Consider the following 27,002-nt stretch of genomic DNA (forward strand, 5'->3'; position numbering starts at 1 on the left):
ATTCCTCCCAAAAAAATAAAAATAAAAAACGCGCCGGGTTCCAACCGTACGAGCCACGAATCCTCTCTTTCCCGGCCACCTTCCTCTCGCGTTCCACTGCATCCTTCCTTTCCTTCCTCGAATCGAATCGAAGCTCCGCCTGCTCCGCTTCGCTTCGCCGACGACTCCGGCCGCCACCGCAACCGCACGCGGCGGCAGCCTTACCGGATCCTCCACCCCCACCCGAACCCGCGAACCCGCGTGCCCGTGCTTCACGCGCATTAAAGCGGCAGCAAGGCCACCTCCTCGCACCTCGCTCACCGCACGGCACACGCGCCCGGGGGATTTGGAAATTGGAAATTTCAGATCCCAGATCTCGTCTCGCCGATCTCGCCCTCCGCTAAGGTACGGATCCCCCGCGATCGCTGCTTGCAAGTTCAGAAATGTTGCGGCCGCGGCTGCTCAGCGCCGGATCTGTTGTGTTTTCCTGTGGTTTTTAGGTGTTTGGGATTTTTTTTCATTTTGTTGTGCAATGTATGGAGTGTGAGATTACTTATGGAAACTGATTAGTGCAATGATTTTGCAGCCATGGGTTCGGTTGTGGATGCTCCAACAGTTGTGGCTGGACAGGAGGTACGCATAATGCTATTGGTGTACTAATTTAGTAATAATTTTCCCTACTGTTTATTGGTTGAGCTTAATGAACTGCTAGATAGTTTCCTATATTATTTGAGTATGTTTTTAGAACACAACTGTTATCTGAGAATGTGCAACATGTTTTCCTTGAGGCATCAGAGATTATAAATTAGATTTCCTGATCCTTTGGCTGTGAGTTTCGCTACAGTCAAGGGCTGGAGCTTGAAATCTTGCTTCCTTTCTGTTTATAAATTTAAAAACCATTTATTTAGGCTAGAATATGTCGATGTATTTCTGTTGCGTATGATTCATTTAATCTTCATGTATACTATTATACCAATATAAATTTTGACTCCTTGAGTCACAACGTAAGCTCATTTATTTGTTTATTCAGTTCATATCCTTGCCTCATACTGTACTAGAATTTATGCCATCCATAGCTTGTCTTATGGGTGAAATCTGCCCCTCATGCAGGAGGTCACTGACAACATGTTGGGTGACAAGAAAGTTACAGTTGTATTTGTTCTAGGTAACTGCTTACCTTCTACTTTATGTTTGATTATAATGTAAGTCTCATATGAGAGGAAACGAACTTATAGGAAACTTTAGATATGCAATGAATTGACATGATAAAATTTAAGTACTTACATAGTTATATATTATATATAAATAAAGAGATATATTATCTTCTGTTTCTAACCAAAAATTTACACAGGTGGTCCTGGGAGTGGAAAGGGCACACAGTGTGCCAACATTGTTGAACACTTTGGATTCATTCATCTTAGTGCTGGAGACCTTTTGCGTGCAGAGATCAAATCTGGCTCTGAGAACGGGTATCTTATTTTCATTCCATAAGAAACCCAACTGTTTCCTTTTGTTTGGAACAAGCTTTTCCAAAATTCAATTTGGTTATGTTTCCTCCTTTGTTCAATTTCTGTCTGTTACTACTAAATATTTATTGTTACACTTCCATGTTTTACAGAACTATGATCGAGAACATGATAAAGGAGGGAAAGATTGTTCCATCGGAGGTAACTATAAAACTCTTGCAGGAAGCCATGATTAAAAGTGGAAATGATAAGTTCCTTATTGATGGATTTCCAAGGAACGAAGAGAATCGTGCTGCATTTGAGAACGTTGTAAGCACATCTTCTCCTTGTACTTCAAAATTTTAGATCACTTCACTCTTGGGTAGCAAACAGTCATGACTCCTTAGTAGAACGTTCTTCAGGGGCCACTCGCAGCCTGTGTACACACACACACAATGACAATGCACTAATAGCATTAATGTGTCAAATGTTTCAGACAAAAATAACTCCTGTGTTTGTGCTATTCTTCGATTGTTCTGAGGAAGAGATGGAAAGACGTCTTTTGGGACGCAATCAGGTTTTCCTCATCACTTAAGTGTATTCTCCATTCCATTTTAAACCTTACCACATTATCGCCACATGAATAACCTGTTTTCTGCTTCCAACTTTTTCTTTTGCAGGGAAGAGTTGACGATAACATTGAGACTATCAGGAAAAGGTTCAAAGTTTTTGTTGAATCCAGTTTGCCTGTCATTGAGTACTATAATGCAAAGGACAAGGTTAAAAAGGTACTATTGCTCTTTGAATGATGCAAAAACAACAAAAAAGATGGATAGCAATAGGTATTAGATGCTATACATTCGAAGTGGAAGTAGTAGGAGTATAATAATATGAAAGACTACTCTACCATAATATTAAAGTTTCCCATGATCATTATGAGTTTCTGACCACGATTTTCTTTGCACACTTACATGAATTACTGCCTACTTATTTTCTAATGACTTTTGACACCTATTGTAAAACTTGTTATCTTATCAGATTGATGCTGCAAAACCAATTCCTGAGGTGTTTGAAGATGTCAAAGCCATTTTCGCTCCATATGCGCCAAATGTATGTTTCCACTTTTCTGGTTTGTTATGTTCCTTTTGCGTGTATCACATAATCATTGCCTATTTTCATTTTGCACCTCACATTATGATCTTATCTATCAGGCCGCTTAGAGCAATAGAAAGGACCACATGAGTGATAAATTGCACCAACTTCAGAAAAGGTACTCCCTCTGTCCCATAATATAAGAAGTTTTAGAGTTGGACACGGTTATCAAGAAAGTAGGTAGATGTGAGTGGTGGAGGGTTATGATTGGACGAGTAGTAGAGATAGGTGGGAAAAGTGAATGGTGGAGGCTTGTGATTGGTTGGGAAGAGTATGTTGGTGTAGAAGTTGTTATATTTTGGAACAAATCCTAAGAGCTAAAAGTTATTATATTTTGGGACGGAGGGAGTACATCTTCTTTCTCTGCACCTCTATGCTGGTTAGCATATCTGATCATAATATGCAAAATGAAATAATGATAAACACAAACCATGCCAATTAATTCCTAGTATGTTGATTCTTTTCCTTTTGTTTTTGGTCAAAGCAATCTTATGTGAATTGCTTGCATTTAGTCAAATGATAATACTTAGAACCACAGGTGCTAAAACGAGCCCCTGCTATGCCAGTTTTTCTGTTGGCAATGAACAAGCTCTTCTGCTATGCCATTTCTGAACCACATTCAATCTTCCCCTGTTCTGTTATTACTTACACCATGTAATTTATCTGTTGCAGGCTTTGCTCTCAGGTGTGACTACAAATCTGTGATTACGAAACCGTTGATATAGAAGAGAGTTTTGGCTCATATGAGCTACCTGCATACCCGTAGGCAATTTGATTTGTTACTTGCAATAATTAATTTTGATCCCCATTTCCTGCTAGATTAACTTTTACGAGAGTTGGCGTATCGTGTGTAATGCTGTACTTGTACCAATGTATCATTTACCTCATGGACGATGAAACTTTGTCCTCCCGCCAGTTTCTGGTGGTATAATACAGAAAGTGGAACTTCCGAATTTTTTTTTGGTTAGTTTCTAAAACAATGTTCACTGAACAGCTAATAATTATTCAATTTGTTATTGACAAGCCTTTGCAGACTGTGTTAACTTGATTGCACATTGTAATATGATAGTATCCATATTTCCTTGTTTCATCTCTTTGCAGTACTGACCAGATTTTTGTTTGTTTGGTCAGCTTAATGAGTGTAAGCACCAGAGTCAAGATTATTTCTGTTCGGTGTATGTTATGTAACTATTCTCTCGTTTTCTCTCTTTTTAAAATCTGAGGTCAACGTTGATCCGGTCGAGAAATCAACTTCTTTTTTTCACCTCATAAACAGTTGCAGCATGTCCATAAGAAAATGACTCCTTTTTTTGTCCTCATTTCACCTTCCCGCTATTTGCAGTTTTTTTGGCCAGGTTCAATGAATATAGTTCTTTGCTATGAGACAAAGCAGAGGATGCCATGCCATCAGGCTTCTACCTCTTGGGGCCCTTTTCAGTGATTTGGAACCTGCAAGCTTGATTGATTGTTACCCCATGCAGAGGGAAGAGAGCAAGTGAACAAACAATGACAAGCACTACAAGGCAAATGCAAAATATGTGTATTCTTTTTTTAAAAAGAATATCCTAGCGACAACAGTTTCATGTCCAGGGACAGGGAAGAACAAAGCAAAGAAGCGTCCCCGGTTCATCCCTTTCTTTTTCTCTTGCCTTTTTCGTCTGGGGCCTGGAAGCGTCACAATTATAGGCTTCAACGAGATAGTTAGGCATGTGGCATTGCAAGATGGTTGGCAAGTAATCCATGTGAGCGGCAACGAACCACGCGCTGTCATGCTCACATTCACGCAACTAGCCAGGATAGCATTACCAGCTGGAGTAGCAGGTTGCAGGTAGCAGTTGGCAGGCACCAGCGCCGGCACACCGGCCATCCTGATTCCGCCGGCTTCCGCCCTTTCCACCGCCGTCCTCTCGCCGGCCGGCCTACCGCCAAGAAAGTCATGGCCATGGAGGAGCTTTTGCCTTTTAGCAGCTGTTCTTGTAAGTTTGTAGTTTCTTTAAACAATTCAGATTCTAAGAATCTATATAGTCCTACGTAGAATATAGAACATGAACTATAACTCATAATTTTATACCAGCTAGTATCACCGGTTATTTCTAAGAATCTCCTGCTCTCTTAAACAGGACTGAGACGCCGAGCTGTCCGGTTTCACTATGGCTGTGTTTAGATCTAAAGTTTGGATCCAAATTTCAGTCTTTTTCTATCACATCAACCTGTCATACACACAACTTTTCAGTTACATCATCTCTAATTTCAACCAAAATCCAAACTTTACGCTAAACTAAACACAGCCTATGTAAGTTCACATGATTTTTGGTTTTTGAAATAAAATCACATGATCAGAAGGTTGCTATGGTCCCCAGTTTACATCCAGTGGTCACATACTCACATTGTACCCCTACTGTATGTTGGGCGACTTCAGGATAGGATCCGTTCCGTTGATCGAATCATGGATCACCCCCCCCCCCCCCCCCCCCCCCCCCTACAACACAAGCCCGTGCAATGCATGCCACCAAATACGAAGAGACACAATTAGTACAGTTCTAGATTTGCCAGACAAGGGCCCTTTCAGCATCTTGTTCCTAATCTCCGCGTCAGACATACACATTCTGTTATTCTTATATCTTAGTCAGACAGGGCGCAGATGGGATTGCATCATTTCGATTAGTTAATTTGCAACGATTACGACTCAGGCACTACTGTTGACTACAGTTGGTTAATTTTGTTGAAAAATAATAATAATTTGGCTGGCTGTTAACACTGTTTTATCGTCCTTCATGTTGGGCTTGACTGAAAACGTGAAACATGATGGTTTTAACTGGTGTATGCTAAAAAATAAAAAAGCAGATGGGCCGTACAGAGAAAAACAGAGCGGGAATGAAGAAAATTTCAGAGTTCGGCGGCCGGCCGTGCGCTCGCGTCAACACGTTGTACTGGCCGTTGATTCTGCAGATTCCGCGAATCGTGCGGATGCTCGCCGGCGCAACCCACCTCCGCCGGAATCTGCAGCATAACGGCCAGTAGCGCTCCACGTCCGACCAAAAGCCGCATATTCCACGGTTCCCCCGGGTCGAGATGCCCAGCTGGTAGGCCTATTTTCTTGACAAATTTGAATTTTCTGGAGCACGTCATTGTCAAGTCTCATGGACACACAGGACATTTGAAAAATACTACCACAACATAACTAAATTTATAAAAGAAAATCATATTTTTGATATACTATTCTTGTTGACACAAGCTCATTTTTTAACTTTGGATGAAAAATAAAAAAGCGTCTAAAATTGCGTAGTAATAACCTTTTCGTCGACGAGGCATAAATCGGCTGCACGTGTTGCTCTCCTTCGCACGGGCGGAAGCGGAAGGAGACCCGCGCCGTGTTTAGTTGGGGGAGAGAAGGAGAGAGAGAGAGGGCGAGTAAATACGGAAACGAAGCCGCTTGCTTTCGGTTTCCTCCTCCCCCATTTCCTTGGATTTTGCGAGGTTTCCTCTTCCTCCACGCTCTTGAATCCGAGCAGAGAAGAAGCACCAGCCGGGGAAGGCACGGGAACCCTAGGTTGGCTGCGCCGCCGCACGCACGCACCCGCTCCCTTTCGTGCTGCTGCTGCTGCTGTTGTTGCCGCCGCCTGCATCGTCCCCGATCCGCCGGCCAGCCAGCTAGCTAGCGAGGGAGGCCAGGTGAGGCGCTCTCGGCGTTCGTTGCGCGTGTGGTGAAGTCTTCGGGTGGTGGGGATCGCGAATGCGGGTGGGTTTGGGGGAATTTCTGTGAGGGTGGTGTGGATGGGTTTGGGGGAATTTGGGTGCTGCATTGGGGGTTGGTTTGGTGCTCTGCGTGAATCTGGTGGGGATAGTGAGATCGTGGTTTGTTTTGGTGCTAATTCGGGAGTTCCGGGTCGAGTTTTTAGGTGATTTTCTGAGCTGGGGGTGAGGCTTTGATGATGGGAAATAAAAGTATAAGCAACTAGTGTGTTCGATCGCTACTTTTGTTGGCAATATTGAGATCATACCATGTTTCTCTCTCTCTTTTTGTGTGTGTGAGTTTCAGTTTGTGAACGCCTGCTAAGGAGAAAAAAGGACTTCAGAGTTCTCACGGTTGTTTTCAGATGATTATTTATCGTGTCACTATATGAACTAATGTAAATAGCTTAGGGAGTAGAAATCAGAATTTATGTAAAAACTGTTTTTAGCAACACATCCTAGCAGACAAGTTGGAGATTGACTTTTACATATTTGTCTTAGTAGCAAACGTCTCCAGGAGTAAAAATCGATGCAAAATCATTATCGAGTAATTTATTAGTACTGTCTTCTTATTCAGTTACTTTGTTCTATTGGCAGGTTATACTGGGCTTTCCTCCTGATAAACTCGTTCTAAAGACATTCGGTGTTGCCATAGTTTTCCAAGTGAACTCACTATGAAACCGGACTGGTCAATTTTCTCCAAGTTTGACCACAATGGAGGGTACCTGCATAAATTCCCAATAGATTCTCCAATATCTCATGATATTGGATTAGGATTGATATCACATTTTGGAACCTTAGTCGAGAGTTCCTTTCAGCATCCAAGGCATATATGTTCTACAGGGAATGGAGCAGTTCAGGAAGCATTCAGTTGCTTCAACAAGTTTGCTGGTGCTTTCTATTTCTGGCTTTCTAGAGCATCAAATCCCAAGATTTTCCACAGGTTGTCAGCTATTGCAGGCTCAAGTTCAAGAGCCTGCCAGTCGCAAATAAAGCAAGTGACTTCTTGCATGCAGCATTTGGCCGGATTGCGTTTTGGTTCTCAAGTTAGAGAAGAGCACGCTATACAAATTCTTTTAGCAAAGCTTGCTAATGCAACATTTGGGCGACTGTGGAACGAGGTGGAGGAGCGCCATGCCTGTAACATTCTTATGTTAGCTGCTGCTACTGTACCACCATTTGAAAACATGTGGGTTCTTCTATTTATATTGTTTTTGTACTTCCAATGCCTGTTCCATTTGGCTAATTCCTGTATTTTGGTTTTCATTCTATGTGTACTTTATCGACTGCTCATTTCTTGCATGGACAAGATCGCCGAAGATGCTTGCAGACTCAATGACATTGGGAAGAGATAATGGTCGTACCAGAGAACCTGTTGATCAGCATTCTTTGGAGGAAAACCATTCAGGCTGTACTTGTGTTGCTGTGCCAAGAATAATTTTACCAGAAGACGCAACTGAACCAAAAACTGGGATAAAGTTCCCTACTCTTCTCGAGGATAATTCAAATCCAACTTCAGAGGTATTTTTCAATCTTGTATATAATTGATCTGTTCCCTTTTTTTCCTTATTCATGAATGCTGATAAATAGCTTCTTGACATTGTGTTAGCAACTTAGTATTTCGAAAATAATACCACAATGTTTTATTCCAAATCCATAATGTTGCTTGATCTTGACCCCCTTAGGCCCTTAACGAGTTCAACTAACGGTTAAATTTACAGGTGCTCGTCGGGATGGGCTTTAGAAGCATGCGAATAATGAGGGTCAAAAACCTGAATCTCTATGCCTTTGGATTATGTGAGTATAATAAAATGTCATGTTTAATATTATTACTTATGAACCTTTTAGCATACCACATAAACGATGTTTCTTTAGGTTACTAATGTTGTATTCTTGTAGATATACAACCAGATTCTATTTGCAAAAGGCTGGGCCCAAAGTATGCTTCTGTTCCAGTTTCTGAACTGAAGGACCACCCAGATTTCTATGAAGATCTTTTGAGGTGTGCATGCTCTATTCATCTTTTATGCAGATCTTTCCCAGGTTCTGGCACTTAACACATACTATGCAGTACTTGTGTAACGCCAGGTGTTCATTTAGTAATTTGGCAACTATATGGATCATTAAAAGTATTGGCTGTTTTATGCTAGAGGTTAATGGGACTATTCCAAACCTGCAATCATTTGATGTGCTTTTGAGGACTTCATTTGAGTAGTTTTTTGTATTCTGCATAAGAAACAAGAGGAATCTTAATTTTTGCCCCATCTGCATTCCTTTCGCTCTGATCTAACGGGTTTGTGTTGTACCTGTCATGTTGTACAGGGAAAATATTCATATGACAGTCAGGCTGATAGTTAGCTACAATGGTCTTAGCATTGGCACAGTGCGGGAGTATGTATTTTAGTTTTCTTGTGCTAATATCAGCACATTCTTATCTTTAGCTGTAGTTCAGAAGATACAATCTCTCAATATGCAAGCTAATCATTTTTTTTAACACTCTTTTCAGTGCATTTGAGAAGTCCCTTTGCTTCCGATTGCAGAAGGTACTTGTTAATTCGGCAGCTAAAAATATTCTTGGCTAATTATATAGGTCTAAAATAATTTCTCTGTACCATTTCAAACCAGATGAATCCTAATACTGATTATCATTGCTTGAAGACATTTGGTTCTTATTTTAGTGAAGATATTTGTATACCTGCGGTAAGTTCCAATATTATGTCTGGCCTAACTTGGTACTTCTCATCATAAGATACTGAAGTCAATATGACTGCAGGGTACAAAGATCGACTTCCGGCAAACCTCTGATGGCCAGCTCATAACTGAAAGTTAGTATCTTATGCCTGATTGGTTCTGCATGGTTAGAATTTTTACACCTGACAAAAATGTTGACATGGAACGTCTTTGTGCAGTTGATGGCAAACAAATTGGTGCTGTCCAGAGCAAAGATCTTTGCAGTAAGTATATATATTCGTTCTTTCTAACTTCCAAGAAAAAAAAAGACAGAATTACTGTTATCTGTCATTATTTATTTGGCAAATTCCTTATGCTGTCTTTATGAACAGGGGCTTTCTTCGATATGTATATTGGTGATCCACCTGTTTCAGTCGAGACCAAACAAGACATTGCACAGAATGTTGGTGGACTCATTAGAAGATGCTATTGAAAGGCATAATTAAACGACAGACTGGTCGGAATTATTTCATTCTTCGATACAAGGAATACTAGGGTGAGGGGGAAGCATATACAAAGACAGGACTAGGAGGAGAGGATGAACTGTATGTATAGTGATAGATCAACCTGTAAACTAAACAGAGCCTTAGCATCTTTCTCCGGAGCAATTGCCTCCATGCTTTTCATATGGGTTGGCTTTGGCTATTTCCTGGCCACTGTATCATGTGCAATGATCCAGCCAGACAATGTAAAAGAATGCTTCCTTCCCCCATCTAAAATGAGGGACACCAGCTTTGCTGGTTTAGATTAGGCCATAGTAGTGGTGCTGAATATAAATTGTGTACTAGTGTTGAGATTAAACAGCAAGTAGTGTACTAGTGTCACTTTGCTTGAACATCTCTCTGATGAGAAAAAGAGAAACTAGCTTCTAGATAACCCATTTTGCTTGCGAACACTGCAGAGGCCCGTAGGATTACATTACAGCATTGATTGGACTTTCTAAAACCTAAATCCATTTCAACATAACCATACCGTTAACTGAATATTATATCGAAGAAAACTTGCATTTCAGAAGGAATTATGCAAGATCAGATATAAACGAAATGCTAGCTTTCTAGGGGCACTTTTTTTTTTTTGGGGGGGGGGGGGGGGGGGGGGCGGGTTCAGATATGTGCAGCTCTGTAGTTACTCTGTCACATTGGCAAATGGCAAGGACTAATGCTAAATTTTCTAGAACTATATCTACAGTGCCGCTCAAGAAGATACTACAAAAACAAAAACTTAATCACTTTACAAAAAAAAACGTGCGAATCAACTGTCAATTAATTCTGACATGAACCTAAGTCGTTTTCGCCTGCGTGACAGAAACAGAGCTAACAGCTACCACCCTGAAACTGAAGAGCAATTCTGGGCCGAACACTTTGCAGCCTCCTCCCTGTCTCCTGAATCCAAGCGCGTCCCTCCCTTTTCCCTCCTCCATTACACCTCCTCAATAGTCAATACCCCCATCTCCTTGGATTGCATTGCCTTCTCCGTCCGTCGCGTTGCTCCGGTGCTCGATCGGTCTCCCCGCCCGGCCGCCAGACGACGCGGCACATATGAAGCCCCGCTCCTCGCGCGACGGCCATAATGCCGCCGCCGCCGCCGCGCTCCTCCTCGCGGCGCTGGTCCTCTCCGGCGACATCCTGCCGGCGGTCGTGGCCGGTGGCGCCCCCTCGTTCAACTACAAGGACGCGCTCACCAAGTCCATCATGTTCCTCGAGGCGCAGCGCTCCGGCAAGCTGCCGCCCACCAACCGCATCAAGTGGCGCGGCGACTCCGGCATGGAAGACGGCAAGCTCGCCAACGTATACGTCGTCTCGCCTCGCGCCCTAGCTCGAACATCTCGCTAGCTGCATCTTCTAATTTTGTGAAATGGATCACTCGATCAGGTGGACCTGACCGGCGGGTACTACGACGCCGGCGACAACGTGAAGTACGGGCTGCCGCTGGCGTTCACGGTGACGACGCTGGCGTGGACGGCGATGGCGTTCGAGAAGGAGCTGAAGGCGGCGGGGGAGCTGGAGAACGTGCACGCGGCCATCAGGTGGGGCACCGACTACTTCCTCAAGGCGGCGACCAAGAAGGACCACCTGTGGGTGCAGGTCGGCGACCCCAACGCCGACCACCAGTGCTGGGTCCGCCCGGAGAACATGCCCACGCCCCGCACCCTCTACCAGATCAACGACAAGACCCCCGGCTCCGAGATTGCCGCCGAGACCGCCGCCGCCATGACGGCCTCCTCCATGGTCTTCCGCAAGGACAAGCCCTACTCCCGCCGCCTCCTCAACAAGGCCAAGCTGGTACATATATATATATTCATTGATTTTCATCTGTTAATTTCTCTTATATAGTTAATTTGCATCTAATTAGCTACTACCTGATGACAAATGGAAATTCACAGCTGTTCCAGTTCGCCAAGACGCACCAGGGAACCTACGACGGCGAGTGCCCCTTCTACTGCTCCTACTCCGGCTACAACGTACGTCTCTGCATATGCATGCATGCAAAATTTATCAACGTAAAAAATTTGACACGTTATATATATTGTGATTGTGACTGCATCGATCAGGATGAGTTGCTGTGGGCGGCGACGTGGCTGTACCTGGCGACGAAGAGGCAGGTGTACGCGGACTTCATCGGGCACGAGGCGATCTCGTCGAGCGTGGCCGAGTTCAGCTGGGACCTCAAGTTCCCGGGCGCGCAGGTGCTCCTCGCGGAGCTCAACATGACATCCAGCGGCGGCCTCCAGAGCTTCAAGTCCCAGGCCGACAACTTCGTGTGCGCCGTGCTCCCGGACACCCCGTTCCACCAGGTGTCCATCACCCCGGGCGGCATGATCCACCTCCGCGACGGCGCCAACTCCCAGTACGTCACCAGCACGGCATTCCTCTTCGTCGCCTACAGCGACATCCTCCGCCGGATCAACCAGCCGGTGATGTGCGGCGCCCAGGCCGTGCAGCCCGCCCGCCTCCTCCAGTTCGCCAAGCAGCAGATCGACTACCTCCTCGGTGCCAACCCGCGCGGCCGCTCCTACGTCGTCGGCTTCGGCGTCAACCCGCCCACGCAGCCGCACCACCGCGGCGCCTCCACCCCGGTGCTCCCCCCGGGCTACCAGGTCAACTGCGGGATGAGCTTCAGCGAGTGGTTCACCCCCGACCGGCCCAACCCCAACGAGCTCACCGGCGCGATCATGGGCGGCCCCGACGGCGGCGACAACTTCTCCGACAAGCGTGGCAACTCGTCCTGCACCGAGCCTTGCACGTACATCAACTCCCTCTCCATTGGCCCCCTCGCCGCCCTCGCCATCCGTGGCCCAAACCTCATCGCCACCCAGTAATTAATCACCATTATTATACACTGATTAATTACTGCTAAATTAACTAAAGATATTGAGTATATTACTATATTACTCCTCCTCCCCTGTATTAAATCTCGACGATATATACAAATTAATTTGTTGATTAATCGGAATCGAAATTAGAGCTGATGCATGCATGGACACGTGAGGTGATCGATCGGGCACACGATCGATCGATGACACGAACGAACAATTAATAACGCGAGAAAGGGCTCGCGCGAGTTGTTGGGGTAGGTCTCGGCTGGTCGTTAGGTTGGCCAGCTTATTTCTCGTTGCACGCACGCACGCACGGGCGAATACGAACTTTTCCAAGTGATGAAGTGATCACGTATACACGTAGTACAGCAGCCGAGCTTTTCGGTGAGCGTGTACGACGTGTTTTTTTCATTGGACCGAACATAAAACATGTCAAGTACGTACGTGGTACGTTTGGTTAATGCATAAATGTATTTGTGGTTCTTCAAATCCCGTGCTCAGGTATGAATTAATTAATCTAGCTAGCTATATGGTGTACTATCTTGTACGAAGAAGAACATCTCTGATGCTGTATATCTTTGTGATGTATACTACACGCACAATAAATTATCTAGTTTGGTGCTATCATTTTATTGTGTCCTTCTCGTTTTTTCAAAATTTTAATTTATTCGTAACATTGTGTATGATGTGTGAAAACTATAATAATTGGTTGTAGCTTTTATTAAAGTAAAGACCCGAATTCTCATTATCTAAAAAAAACATTGTTGATCAATATCTTGATATCCCCTTTATTATACATCAGCTTTGGAGAGAAGGAAAAAAAATACATGTATTTATTTGACAATTGGTTTTCTGAATTACAAAAGGGGTCCTTGTCCAGTTGTCTTGAACTATAACCTTCCATTTTTTGAGTTCATTTTTATCATTTCTAGCACAAATAATAAATTGTACTAAATCAACCCCATCTGCAACCATTAGATCAGTAACCAACACCACCAGATAATGCCTACTTTACCAACACCACTAACAAAACCATTAGGGGAATAGGTGTACTTGTGGTAAATGAGGCAGTGATGCAGCGCAAAGGCAGGTACCAATTTATCCTTACAAAAGTTAAAATCACAAAGGTGGGTGACCTTGATGAACATTAGTTAGCAATGTACCGCAAAGAAAACATTAGGTAGCAATGAAGACAATCACTCTCTTAATAATCTATATGTTGTTTGCACTTAAGTTGTAATATAAGTAACTCTTGGATTTAAGCATACGTTAGATTCTGCTGAGATAGACATATATTTATTCGACCGAGCTTAGTCAAACTATAGATGTTGGAATAAAAATGCTCGATTTATTTTAGAACTAACTCATTGGTGGATGATTGAGATTGGTTGTCGATTTGTCGCAACGAATTTATTGGGTTAGATGGGATTGGTTCAATTTCGCTTCTATGTCCAAAATTGCATCGTCTTCTATTTTAACAGTATTAGCTTGGCATGTTGTTATTTGGCACAACTCTCTATTAAAGTCGTGTCCTTTCGGCTATTGGGTACCAATCTAGAGTCATGTCTCTTTTCACTTGTTTAATATATAATCTCTCAAATAGAGTGCATATCATTGTTTTTCTTTACGGGTTATCTAAATGTATGAGAAATTATTTAAAGCTAAAAAAAAGTTCGGGGCAAATCTTTACTTATATATTACTACTCCATCTTTCTTTGCACATTTGCAAACTCAGGCAGAAAAGGGAAATAAAAAAGGGAACCAACCTGCCCTCCTTTTGCAGCATAAATACCCAACCCATCACTCCACAAAGAAAAAAAAAAAGCCACTCTCTCGCGATTTCCCTAGTCTTTCGGTGTACGTGCGCGTGTGAAGGCGAGCAAGCGAGCGAAAGCGAAAGAAGCAGCAAGCAGCAAGAGGAGGAGGCGGAGGCGGCCTCCTTTGCATGTGAGGAGAGAGAGGAGGTGAGGTGAGGGGGGCCATGTCGATCGCACTGGAGAGTGGGCCCGGGCTAGGAGGAGGAGGAGGGGGCGGCGGCGGGCCCCGGTTCGGCCGCGTCGCCCGCTGCGCCTACGCCGCCTCGCCGCCGCCGGCGTCGGTGGGGGCGCGCAGCTCGTCGTCGGTGGGGAGGGACAGCGACAGCCCCGCGGCGGCGGCCAAGTGGGAGTGGGACGGCGAGGAGGTGGAGGGCGGCGACGGCGAGGTGCAGAGCTCGTACAAGGGGCCCTTCGACACCATGGACGCGCTCCAGGAGGCCCTCCCCTTCAGGTATGGCTGGCTTCCCCTCCCCGCCCAATTCGTCGTTACCCCCACGGATCTTGATCGGTCCCGAGGTGTTCTTGCGTTTCGTTTGGGTGATTTGGGGGTAATGCGGGGTAGAAACCGCTGTTCTTGATCCCCCGGTGCGCGTGTTCCTCTAGAGAGATTTCGGGGGTTTCTTGATTCGTTTGGACCAATGCAGTGGAAAATACTGGTTCTTGATCGGTTTTAGTTGGGGAATGTAGGCAAGATTCTTGGTTCTTCGTGGACGGTTAGTGGTCATGGAGTAATTTGTATGGAGCGGTTTGGTTATCTATCCTTGAGTCGATGCTTATCTTGGAATTTGGGGGATTTATTGGTCGGACTGAAGTCAAACTGTTAAAAGAAAGAAAGAAAGAAAGAGCTAATTTAGGGTTCTAGGTGATTCTTTGTGCCGCCTTACATCCAACAAATTTGTGAACATGGGTTTCGATCGATTCGTGAAGCTGGGATATTTGAGGTCGGAAGAATACAGCGAATGCGCTGGATGCCGGGATACTTTTGCGTATGGTTTCGTCATGCTTGCTTATTGTTGGTTCATGTTTGGGTTATACCCATAACCCATTAGGGGTCGATTATATTTTTGTAAGTAGTAGTCCTTAATGTTCTTGCCATGCCCTTAAAATCTTGATGCTGAATGTTCTGAGCACGAAAGGTTCTGATTAGACAATTTCTAATGCGTTTGTATAGGCTTCAGCAAGAATGACTTGTGATTAGTACTACTTTGTTGGTGTTTCACTTCATTCTTACTCCGAGGAATCAAAGGATCCTAGCACTTGAATATTTCATTTGAAGTCCATGCCATCTTATAATTTCAGAAGGGCACATTAGTTGTACTAACACTGAAAGACCAATTTCCATGATTCATAGTTCCTTTGGTATGTGTTGATACTTGATATTGACTATATAAGCGCAGTATTATGGGATGAAATCACACAAAACAGGTTTTATCAGAATTACAAAAAGTTCTATGGTGTATTAATGGTTGGGTTTCTCTGTTAATGATCAATACAATAGATGGTGTAAATTGCAGATATGTGCATCTTTGACAAAAGCAATGAATAATCTATCTTCTAGGTTGGTCGTAGTAATGACTTTGAGTTTGTTCGTTTGTGTTCTTGCAACCTGACTATTGTGTACAGGGGGGGTAGGCATAGCTCTGAGATCAGTTGATGCATATTACCTTCAGGCAGTAATATTTTTGTCATGAAGATATCATGAATTGTTATAATTTTTGCATAGGGACATTTTTTTTTTCTTTTGAGCATGCACAACTACTGTACAATTTCGCTACTGCTATTTGAATTCTTTCAGTACTAGTGTAAGTCTAGCACAACTACTTAGTAGCTGAGTGGGTTTGTAGTTCATACTACCAAGTACCTATTGGCCCTTGTCACTTGTAGTCGCATAGAATTGTGCATTCTAGCCATATGATGGAAGCAGAGATTGGGTATTGTGAACTTGAAGTCTTGAACACAATTCAATATGGCTAACATGATTAACACAGGAACAGGATCAGTCAGACACCACAATCTTTTTCACATGCTTTTGTTAGCTATCTTGTAGCATGTGTAATTATTTGTTGATCTGCAACATTAAAATATTCCGCAGCCTGTCTCTATCGTTGATCTGGCAAACTTGTTTGTCTGTTCCTTGTGAGGAGCATGTGTACTGCTGATGTTTTCCAAGTCTTTGCTCCAGCATCTTACAATCTTCTGTTTTATTGAGTAATTCTGTTCTTATCTATGGCAGGAAAGGGGTATGCAAGTTCTACAATGGCAAGTCTGGATCTTTTGCAAAGCTTCAAGATTCCGTGATCCCATCTCCACCTGAGAAAAGTCTTCCAAAGCCAGAAAACCCATCCCCTAGGAAGCGGAAAGGTCTTCTTCCGTTCAGTTTCAAGTGGGGCAAGCCACAGAACAAAGAGGTATTCCCTGAAGATGATGTGATCATCAGCCCTACAAATTGCAGGAGAATGACATTGTCACCAGCTGCAACAAGCAGTTCAGGGAGCAACAGCGGCAGTGATGATGAACACTACCGCTCTCCGAAGCTGCATACCCGTCAGCCACTCCGAAGGCCCAGCAATGCCGCCATGGGTGTCTTTGCTTCTCCACCTGCACCTCGTCCACCGCAGGTGTTATCAGCTCATATGAGATCACACTCGATGCTTGATCTGCAGGATGTGACAGAGTCGACCGCCATGGTTTCTCCCAGGGACAAGCGAAGGAGGAACTAGGAAGGGTGGATCTTGATGTGTTGTCGGTCTGGTCCAACCGCTGGTGCCCATTTTAGACTGCGGAATCCAGTGGCGAATGCCGTCGTGGTGGTAGGGCGCGTGCGATGCTTTAGGGGGGTGGGGGGTGTTTTGCGAGGTCAAATGGACTCGTATTCATAGAGCTTGCTGTTCTCCTTATACTTGATGTACTGGGATACATACAGAGAAAACCTGAGAAACTGATGTCGTTACCTGAGTTGGTGGGCTGCATGCGTTGATTACAGGTTGACTTGTAAATGCTGAACTCTGCTTTTGTCGATTATAATTCAATCATGTGGCCTGCTCTATTACATTTTGTATACCTCTCTGATCTGTGGTATCTCACCCTTGGAACTGTATCAGTATGCATATTATGTCCTGAGCTGTTGGTGTTCTTCTGTTGCTAGTACAACTGTACAAGTAGCAGCAACCTCTTCCGATGATCTGTGCAGATCCATCACTTTTTTTTTTAGAACATGCAGATCCATCACATAGTTTTGGATAAATCATTCTGCTCTTATGGGTACTGGTGTGCAAAGCGCAAGGATTTTGTTTTTTTGGCAGAAGATAATCTATTGCAGTACACGCAGATTGTGTGAACGCCTTGGCAAATCCTGTTGGTCGGTTTCGTACTTTCATCTTCTGTTTTCGTGTTCGGAAGAGATTGCAGTGGCTGTGCAGCCGCAGCAGCTCCATCAAACGCAACAAAATTTCTACGGCTTTGTACTGTAGATACAGCCCAACTGCGCCACAGCCGAGCAAGCTGCAAAGCAGCACAAGCGATTTGGTGGCACATGATTGCTGCTCTCGTTAATCTGACGCCTTCGGTAATCGGAACCTCCCACTCACAGCTGAAATTTGTTGTTTTCTCTATGCGTAGATCAAAACTGATCTTTCATATTTGTGTAAGGACATTTAAGACCTACTTCACTTTGTATTATTTAATTTTTATAAGATTTTAGTTAACTATTTGGACCACATGGACTAAATCTTAAAGCCCACAAATCTTGATAAGGCAAAATTGTATAAAGCACCCCAATTATCACTCGTTTTAAAATCTCCTCCCTTAAAAAATTCAATTCGTTGTAAAGGCCCACCCAACCAAACCCCTTCACATGAATATAAAGTCAGCCCGACCCCGCTGATGTGTAGTCAGCAACCGGGGAACAAAGCTTGACCTTAGCTACTCTCTCTGTCCCAAACAGGGGCGGAGCCAGCATTTTGAGTCACTGGGGTCATGGCTTTTACTTGTATTTATGTCGTGTTTGAAACTATAATTATTCTCGAAGCTAGATATTTTTAGCTCACTTTTGAGCTAGAGCTATGAGTAAGTTGGGATTGTTCCATTTTGCTAAAAATAAATATTTAAAGTCCATTCTATAAGAACTTCTGAGGTTTTTAAGGTCCAAAATTTTAAAAGTTATGACTATATATAATCGGTCATAACAACTATGTGCTTTTTCAGACATACAAGTATGTTCTGAAAGTTGTTTATTATTCCATCTGTCTCAAAATATAACTACCTACGTCTTTTTAAGAGATTAATGTTAGGATGTGAAATAATTGTGATTGGTTGGAAAAAAAAAAGTAGGTGAAAAAAATTATATCGGGGAATTTTGTGATTGGAGATGGGATGGTTCATAGAAAATAGCTATATTTTAAAGCAAATTTGAATCTTAGAAGTAACATATTTTGAGATAGAGTGAGTAACTTAAAAAACACATCTAGTAGTTGATTAGCAAAACTTCAAGCCTAATGCATTGATATACATAGCACATAGCTAAAATAAGTAGTTGGTTAAAAGATCAAATATGTCTAATTGCAGCATTAGTAGCGGATTGACAGTAGCATAACACAGCTAACAAATTATGCTTCCAAAGAAATAAACGCTACAATTGTTTCAGCCTTCCTGAGCTCCAGCAGTTTATCAGGCTGGCCGGGGTCATTAAGCTTTTGTTGCTGGGGTCATTAGCTACAAAATAATGAACAATTCACTTGATTGATCGAATGTCATCAGGGTCTAATGACCCCAATGATAGTACTGCAGCTCCGCCCTTGATCCCAAAATATAAGCATTTTTAGCTATAAATTTGGACAACTGTACATCTAAATTTATAGCCAAAAGTTGTTATATTTTAGGATGAATGTAGTAATTGCCTATACTGATTCGCCGCTACCCTCCGCCCTCAGCCCTCGCGTTGTTCGAGACCGTCTTCTCTCTTTGATCTACACCTAGGACTAGGTTCAAATGGATGCACCTGAAACCAAACGTGACCCATTGGTCTGGTCTTTTACGGGTACAAGTCACGGGCTGACTCAGCTATTTACACACGTGGAGGGTTTGGGTGGGTGGGTTTTTGCAACAAATTGGTTTTATGGTGGAATTTTAAAACAAGAGTGATAATTGAGATAGTTTATAAAATTTTATCTCTGGATAGTGATACTATGTGTCAATATATAAATAGTTTTCAGATACGTGAATACAATTACGATGACGATGATATCCAATCACAGGCTCTACCTACTAAAAATCTGCTTACCAACCAGTACGAGGCGTATATTTCATACTCCCTCCGTCCCACAATATAAGAGATTTTGAGTTTGTGATTGCAACGTTTGACCACTCGTCTTATTCAAATTTTTTTTACAAATATAAAAAACGAAAAGTTGTGTTTAAAGTACTGTAGATAATAAAGTAAGTCACAAATAAAATAAATAATATTTTTAAAAAATTTTGAATAAGATGAGTGGTCAAACGTTGCAAGCAAAAAAATCAAAATCCCTTATATTATGGGACGGAGGGAGTATATTTGCATGGTATCAGTGCCACATAGTACTAGAACAAAAATAATTGAATCCCTCGCACAGATAGGCAAACCCTGCAGTAAGTTGTATATATTCGGCTGCCCTGGCCTCCCCACTACCTCCCCACAGATGACAGAATAGCTCATCAAACCTAAGTTTAATTAATTGCCAACATTCTCATGGTCATCAAACCAATGGGCAAACCACTCGTAGTCATACTCTTGTTATGCTCCTCCCTCCTCGCCGTTGCAGCTGCTGCAGCATCGCCGCCGTCATCAACAGCAGCAGGCCATGCAGGCGAGCCAGACGACGACGTTGTGTCCACCTACATCGTGCACGTCATGCCCGCACACGCGCCACGCCGCCTTCCCACGCACCGCGCGTCTCGTCGTCTCACCCGCGGCTACGCATCGCTCGTCCGCGGGCTCCTCCCGCGGCACATCGCCGACACGGCTCCGCGACTCCTCTACTCCTACGCGCACGCCGCGACGGGGTTCGCGGCGCGCCTCACGGCACGGCAGGCCGCGCACCTCGAGGCGCAGCCTTCCATCGCGGCCGTTGTCCGCGATACGGCCTATCAGCTCCACACCACATGGTCCTCCGACTTTCTCAACCTCTCGCCGTCTTTTGGGCTACAGGCGGAGTCCAACGGCGCCGTAGACGCGGTGATTGGTGTCATAGACACGGGTATATATCCGAAAGACCGTGCGTCCTTTGCACCTGACCCATCTCTGCCCCCAACACCGCCTCCCACCTTCCGTGGTAGTTGCGTGTCGTCGTTTCGTGATTCCAATGCCAGTGCTTACTGCGACAACAAGCTTGTGGGAGCAAAGACATTCTACCGGGGATACGAGGCACAAAATGGGCCAATAGATGAGAGGGTGCAGACCAAGTCACCGCTAGACCAGGAATCCTAATTGGCGCGTACGCGCCGGCCCACACGGCCCAAGACACGGTTAGTTCTTTTTTCCGAATTTTTTCATATATGTATAAACTTTTAACCCATATTTGAATACTTTCAACTCTGACTTGAAAACTTTCAACTCAGATTCGAAAACTTTCAACTTGAGATTCGAAAACTTTCAAATCAGATTTAAAAATTTTCAAAAGTTATAATTGAAAAACTTTCAACTCAAAACATTTTGAAAAAAAATACGTGTGCTAAAGATTTTAAAAAAATAATCAGAAAAAAAGAAAAAAAAGCTAAAAGAAAAAATAAAAAAAAGGAAAAAATCGCGAATAAAAAAAAGGCCGATGGGCCTTGTGGGCTGGGGGGGGGGGGGGGGGGGGGGGCAGCTGGCGTGCGCGCGTCAACTAGCAACCCCCCGCTAGACACCATAGGTCATGGCACTCATACTTCTTCCACTGCAGCCGGTCATGCTGTCCCGAATGCCAACCTCTTTGGTTTGGCCAATGGGATTGCCAAGGGCACGGCCCTAGGTGTGCGTATAGCCATATACAAGGTATGTTGGGAATATTCCATACCCGAATGCATTACCACTGACATCCTTGCGGCCTTAGATGAGGCGATTGCTGATGGCGTTGATGTCATCTCCATCTCACTTGGTAGCCCCGGCTAAATTTTATCTCTATATTGATTTAACAAACGTGATGATTAGGAGAGACGATATATCCGAAGATATTGAGAAATTTTCACCTGATAATAATGCAGCCACTAGGCTCAAGTAATCACTGCTAGTGTACTACTCACGGTCACATACATGGGCAATAACACACGACAACTCGTCTCTTTGGCCAGTTCATGTCGTTGTTTCTTCGCGTCAGGGGAGCAAAAAGTCATTAGCTGTTCACGTTCAAAATACTCGAACAAGCGAGTGACATGGATTTTTCGTTGGTTCGTTGTCAGTTCGAAAGGATTACAACGAGTAGAGGCGCGCACATTCGTGCCTTCATTTTTCGTTGGCTTTTACTGTAGCAACAGAGATAGATTGACAAGCACGTAAAATTAATTCTGATGCGCGAGTCCATTTCAATTCTAACTTAGGGCGACTCGTTTTCACACGAGTAATTAACTTAGGGCCAGATATCCTCGTCCCTGCGAGTCAATGTCATCGTATCGCGCACTGTAGATTGTACCGAGGATTGCAACCACAGCGACCAATGGAGGGCTGCGTAGCATTTTCCATCTACAATTGACACGCATGAAAAATCCCACTATCAGATCATCAATCCGACGGGTCCAGTAATACCAACCTGCCTGTCAGCTAGCTATGAATGATTATTATTCCAAGCACGTGTTTATTTGCGTCATATCGCATCAAATAATATTAGTGAATGATAGAATTTGGCGATGCGGATGGGGGAATATCAAAAAGAAAAAAAATACTAAATATCTACTACCTCCGTACCATAAAAAACGAATCTAAAATCGGATGTGACATATCCTAGTACTGTAAATCTAAACATATGTATGTCCAGATTCGTATTATTAGGATATGTCACATCCAATACTATGTTGGTTTTTTATGGGACGGAGGGAATAGCTGTAGAATTTTCCCATTAAGAGTTTGTAACATGACGACCTATAAATCTACATGCTCCCTGGTTAATCTACAATGAGATTGTGAACAATGACATACTCCCATGTCGTATTTCTCGTTGATCTGGGAAGCAAAGGCACGTCTCCCCCACCTCATCAGCGCGGCTCGCCTGCCTCGCCACCGCCGACAACGCCGCCCCCTGCGGTGGTGGCCGGCGGCTGCATCGTCCCCTCCTTCCTCCCCTTTCCTCCCTCTCTCTTCCTTTCCCCTTCTTCCTTCCCTATCTTTCTCATTTCCTCTTTTTCTCCAGATTTGAGGTGACTCATGTGGACGTCGGTCCTGAGCTTGGCTCTCCTCCCCATGTCCGACGCCAACGGCCTCCCATCCCGGGCTAGCGGCTGCATTGAAGGTGGTGAGGGGGACGGTCAGATCTGGCCACCCTAGGTCTAGATCTGGCGTCTCTCTGATGGGATCTAGGTTTCTCTCTGGTGCGAGAGGCCAGATCCCCTGTTGCGATGATGGCCAGCGGTGCTAGTGATGGCAGTGAGGGGGACGGTTCGATCTGGTCCCTCTCCAGGTCTAGCACGTCCCAGGGTCGGGTGAGGCCATCTGTTTAGCCATGTATTTGTAATATAATAGATTGTAACGTGTACTAACCACGAAGATAACGAGTTGTGTGCAATGTACCATATTTGATTGGAACACTAATGTGGCCTTCTGCCATCATCATGCATAGGAGCGGATCTAATAAGACATAACATGTGGGACTGAACAAACTTGAAAAACTTTAGCTCGGTCCTTTTCTATGGATGTATGACAAAAAGAAGATAGGGCTTATATGGAGGCTCTTATAGTCCCAACGTCAAAAGTAAGGGCTCGAGCCCCTCTGTCCCTATGATAGATCCGTCCCTGTTGTGCACCTCAAGCGTCGGAATGCCATCGATGGTGAATTCTAGTCATCCTTTGGAGTAAAGGATTTTTACGGGAATTGACTGATTTGTATGAGAATAATACAAAATTGATGTGTTGCAAAGAAGCCCTCCACCTTTGAAGACGGACGTGATTGATGGCTAGATCAAATTTCACAATGTTTTTTAATAGTATAACAAAAGCAGATAATATAAGGTCAAGGGAATACCTAAGCCTTTAGCATCAAGTCTTGGAACAAAAAATATTTGAACGGTTCTATTTGAGGCACCAATTTAGAATGTATAATAGAAGATATTGCCATCCAAATTAAAAGAAAGTCTAAATACACCCGTGAATTGCAGGTAAAACCAACCCTGAATTATAATGTCCTGCTTTTTGTCAATTCTGCTTTAGGGCATTCCCAACCCAATGACTAAGATGATGTCCATAGCATTAAATAAGTTGCCACCTAGGATAAAAAATAATGTGGCAAGTGAATAAATGAGGAAAGAGAAGGAAACCATGTCTTGCATGAGACATGGTTTCTACACAATATCCAAGACATCATGTGAGATAAATAGCATTAAATTGAAGTATGGAATAGTGGTGTTTGCATTGGAAGAGTAGTGTCTAGTACTAGTTTCTTGATGATGTGGAGTTTATGAAAACCATATCTAGTGTTATGGGTTGAGATTGCCCTTAGCCTTACTCCCTCCTTTCTAAAAGATAAGCTGCCCACAATTTTAGAAAAAATAACATTTGTAACTATTAACTAATAGTAAGCTAATAATATGTATATGTAGAAACATGTATATCATATCTTTAGATTCATATTTTAAAATAGTTTCATATAATGTTAATATTAATTATCGATAATATATTGTGAAAGAAATTAACGTTTAAAATATAATATAAAAAATACGCATGTCTTGTAGTTTGGAACGAAGGTGAAGGGAGTACAAACAACTCTGTGGACTAAGCACATTACACACACCACCATCATTACTTGTCTTACTAGCCAGAGGCCTTCCAAGGCCGGTAAGCTGTATAAATATGCTTGGCCCTCGCCTCCCACTGATCTCCACACACAAGAACTCACTAAACCGCTTAATTACTACCAACATTTGCATCACTGCATGATCACCCCAATGGCCAAACCACCAGCAACAACAACGCTCGTCCTATGCTGCCTTCTCGCCGTGGCTGCCGCAGCAGCAGCGACATGGATAGGACATGACGATCAGCAAGACGACGACGTGTCCACCTACATCGTGCACGTCATGCCCGCGCACGCGCCACGCCTCGCCACGCACCGCATCGCCCGCGACCACTACGCCCCCTTCCTCCGCGAGCTCCTCCTCCCCCCGCACGTCGCCCGCCCGCCGCCGCGCCTCCTCTACTCCTACGCGCACGCCGCGACGGGGTTCGCGGCGCGGCTGACGGCGCGGCAGGCCGCGCACCTCGAGGCGCACCCCTGCGTCGCCGCCGTGGTCCGCGACGAGGCCTACGAGCTCCACACCACCCTCTCCTCCTCGTTCCTCCGCCTCTCGCCGTCTTCCGGGCTACAGGCGGAGTCGAACAGTGCCACCGATGCGGTGATCGCTGTCATGAACAGTACCATGCGTCCTTCGTATCAGACCCGTCTTTGTCCCCAACACCGCCTCCTACCTTTCGTGGCGAATTTGTGTCGACTCCAGAGTTTGATGCTAGCATCTACTGTAACAACAAGCTTGTGGGTGCAAAGATGTTCTACGAGGGGTACGAGCGTGCGAGTGGGAAACCGATCAACGAGACGGAGGATTCCAAGTCGCCACTAGACACGACGGGTCATGGCACCCACAGCGCTGCCATTGCAGCTGGCTCTCCTGTGTCGGATGCCAACCTCTTTGGCCTTGCCAATGGCGTTGCCAAGGGCACGGCTCCCGGTGCACGCATCGCCGTCTACAAAGTGTGCTGGAAAATGGGGTGCTTCGGCTCCGACGTCGTCGCCGGCATGGACGAGGCGATCGCCGACGGCGTCGACGTCATCTCCCTCTCGCTGGCTGTCAACCGCAAAAGAACTTTTGCTCAAGATCCCACGGCCATTAGCGGCTTCAATGCTGTCCGTAAGGGCATAGTTGTTGTTGCATCCGCTGGTAGCGGCGGTCCAAAGGAATCAACCGTCACCAACACGGCGCCATGGTTGTTGACAGTCGGTGCATCGAGCATGAACCGCCAATTCCAGACGATCGTTGTGCTCGGCGATGGCCAGACATTTTCTGGCACATCGCTCTATCTCGGCGATACAGATGGCTCCATGAAATCGCTTGTCTTTGGTGGTTTCGCCGGCTCAGCCGCTTGTGAAATCGGGAAACTTGATGCTACCAAAGTCGCTGGCAAGATTGTCCTGTGCGAGGCAGGACAGGTCTTGGATGCGGAGAAAGGAGTCGCCGTTGCTCAGGCTGGTGGATTCGGTGTCATCGTGTCTAGTCGTAGTAGTTATGGTGAGTATGCTAAGGCCACTGCCCATCTCATCCCAGGCACCACGGTGCCTAACGCTGCCGCATTGGAGATCTTGCGATACATGGCCAGGACACCATATCCAGTTGGTAAGATCCTCTTCTTTGGCACGGTGCTCAGCTCGTCGCCGAGGATCGCGTCCTTCTCCGCCCGTGGCCCGAGCCTCGCCGCGCCGGAGATCCTCAAGCCCGACCTTGTCGCCCCCGGCGTCAGCATCCTCGCCGCGTGGTCCGGCCTCGTCTCGCCAACCGAACTCGACGTCGACACGAGGCGCGTCAAGTTCAACATCTTGTCCGGTACATCCGCCGCGTGCCCGCACGTGAGCGGCGTCGCTGCGCTGCTCAAGATGGCACGGGCAAGCTGGACCCCTGCGATGATCATGTCGGCCCTGACGACGACGGCGTACGTCCAGGACAGCTCCGGCAATGCCATCGCTGACATGGCCACGGGCAAGCCGGCCGGGCCGTTCGAGCTCGGGCCGGCCATGTCGACCCGAACAGCGGCCTTGACCCGGGGCTCGTCTACGACGCCGGCGTCGACGACTACCTCGACGTCCTGTGCGCGCTCGGCTACTCCGACGAGGATATCGTCGGTATCTTCTTGAGGGACGGAACGATCACCAACTGTTCGACGCGGGCGAGCACCACCGTGGCGGACCTGAACCGCGCGTCCATCTCGGTGGCGGTCAAGGCGTACGGCGACGATATCACGGTGCGACGCACCGTGCGCAACGTCGGCGGCAGCGTCGACGCCGTGTACACCGTCGGCGGGGTGCCACCGCCGGGCACGCAGCTCCGCATCAGGCCGTCGAAGCTGGTGTTCGACGCGGAGCACCAGACGAGGACGTACGACGTCGTCATCCGCACGGTGTCCTCCGGCAGCTTCGACGAGTACACGCACGGTTCCATCGTCTGGAGCGACGGCGCGCACAAGGTGAGGAGCCCCATCGCCGTCACCTGGCCGCCGTCTCAGAGCGCCGCCGTCGCGGCCATTTGATCGAGCAGCTGCTCTAACCCTCTCGATCAATACGCATGCATGATCTGGCTACGATGTCCATCTAGTTTACAGCTTTGCTTTGCAGTGTGTAATGTTTTTTTCCGAATAAGCAGCTTGCTGCTTCCTCGCTAGTACAATAATCCCGGTGTGGTGTAATCCTACACTTTTGTATCGTGCATGCATGATAAATAAAATCGAGAATATATATCAATAAATCAATGGAGTATTCAGCCGAATTATACTGTTCAAGTAACTATTCCAACACTTTGTTTGCTTAGTTACGTTATTACAACTTTGCAAAAATCAAGCATGAAAGCAATTTTTTTTTTAAAAAAAGCGTACGTTCTGAAAATGCGGGTACCAGCTCAATGTCTTGCAAGCAT

The 27,002-nt window shown here is 45.2% G+C and overlaps 5 protein-coding genes and 1 pseudogene across 6 annotated transcripts; all 6 read left to right on the forward strand.

The window, feature by feature from the left end:
* Positions 1–103: 103 nt before the first annotated feature.
* Positions 104–3,532, forward strand: LOC127762765 (UMP-CMP kinase 4). The gene is made up of 10 exons (XM_052287247.1): positions 104–384; positions 566–612; positions 1,090–1,144; positions 1,331–1,448; positions 1,598–1,754; positions 1,921–2,001; positions 2,105–2,212; positions 2,463–2,534; positions 2,636–2,694; positions 3,249–3,532. The coding sequence occupies exons 2-9, from the start codon at positions 568–570 to the stop codon at positions 2,642–2,644; spliced, it is 645 nt and encodes a 214-aa protein (XP_052143207.1). The 5' UTR covers positions 104–384; positions 566–567; the 3' UTR covers positions 2,645–2,694; positions 3,249–3,532.
* Positions 3,533–5,930: 2,398 nt separating this feature from the next.
* LOC127764747 (fatty-acid-binding protein 2-like) lies at positions 5,931–9,872 on the forward strand. Of its 2 annotated transcripts, none has more exons than XM_052289665.1 (11): positions 5,931–6,248; positions 6,906–7,497; positions 7,619–7,829; positions 8,030–8,105; positions 8,208–8,310; positions 8,631–8,699; positions 8,815–8,851; positions 8,934–9,008; positions 9,082–9,133; positions 9,218–9,262; positions 9,371–9,872. In XM_052289665.1, the coding sequence occupies exons 2-11, from the start codon at positions 6,983–6,985 to the stop codon at positions 9,469–9,471; spliced, it is 1,284 nt and encodes a 427-aa protein (XP_052145625.1). In that variant the 5' UTR covers positions 5,931–6,248; positions 6,906–6,982; the 3' UTR covers positions 9,472–9,872. The 2 variants fall into 2 exon arrangements, with proteins under 2 accessions (XP_052145625.1, XP_052145626.1); XM_052289666.1 differs by lacking the exon at positions 5,931–6,248 and adding an exon at positions 6,294–6,315.
* A 588-nt stretch (positions 9,873–10,460) lies between these two features.
* LOC127763768 (endoglucanase 8) lies at positions 10,461–12,969 on the forward strand. The gene is made up of 4 exons (XM_052288561.1): positions 10,461–10,825; positions 10,910–11,320; positions 11,422–11,499; positions 11,590–12,969. Exons 1-4 carry the CDS (start codon positions 10,577–10,579, stop codon positions 12,355–12,357), a joined length of 1,506 nt encoding a protein of 501 aa, XP_052144521.1. The 5' UTR covers positions 10,461–10,576; the 3' UTR covers positions 12,358–12,969.
* A 1,195-nt stretch (positions 12,970–14,164) lies between these two features.
* LOC127761353 (protein OXIDATIVE STRESS 3 LIKE 1-like) lies at positions 14,165–17,328 on the forward strand. Its single transcript, XM_052285633.1, has 2 exons — positions 14,165–14,622; positions 16,405–17,328. The coding sequence occupies exons 1-2, from the start codon at positions 14,336–14,338 to the stop codon at positions 16,889–16,891; spliced, it is 774 nt and encodes a 257-aa protein (XP_052141593.1). The 5' UTR covers positions 14,165–14,335; the 3' UTR covers positions 16,892–17,328.
* Positions 17,329–19,893: 2,565 nt separating this feature from the next.
* LOC127763972 (subtilisin-like protease SBT1.4) lies at positions 19,894–20,631 on the forward strand. The gene has a single exon (XM_052288776.1). The coding sequence runs from the start codon at positions 19,894–19,896 to the stop codon at positions 20,629–20,631; it is 738 nt and encodes a 245-aa protein (XP_052144736.1).
* Positions 20,632–24,230: 3,599 nt separating this feature from the next.
* Positions 24,231–26,844, forward strand: LOC127763971 (subtilisin-like protease SBT1.4; annotated as a pseudogene).
* Positions 26,845–27,002: the final 158 nt, after the last annotated feature.

The sequence above is a fragment of the Oryza glaberrima genome, chromosome 2 (assembly GCF_000147395.1).
Source record: "Oryza glaberrima chromosome 2, OglaRS2, whole genome shotgun sequence".
NCBI classification, from domain to species: Eukaryota; Viridiplantae; Streptophyta; class Magnoliopsida; order Poales; family Poaceae; genus Oryza; species Oryza glaberrima.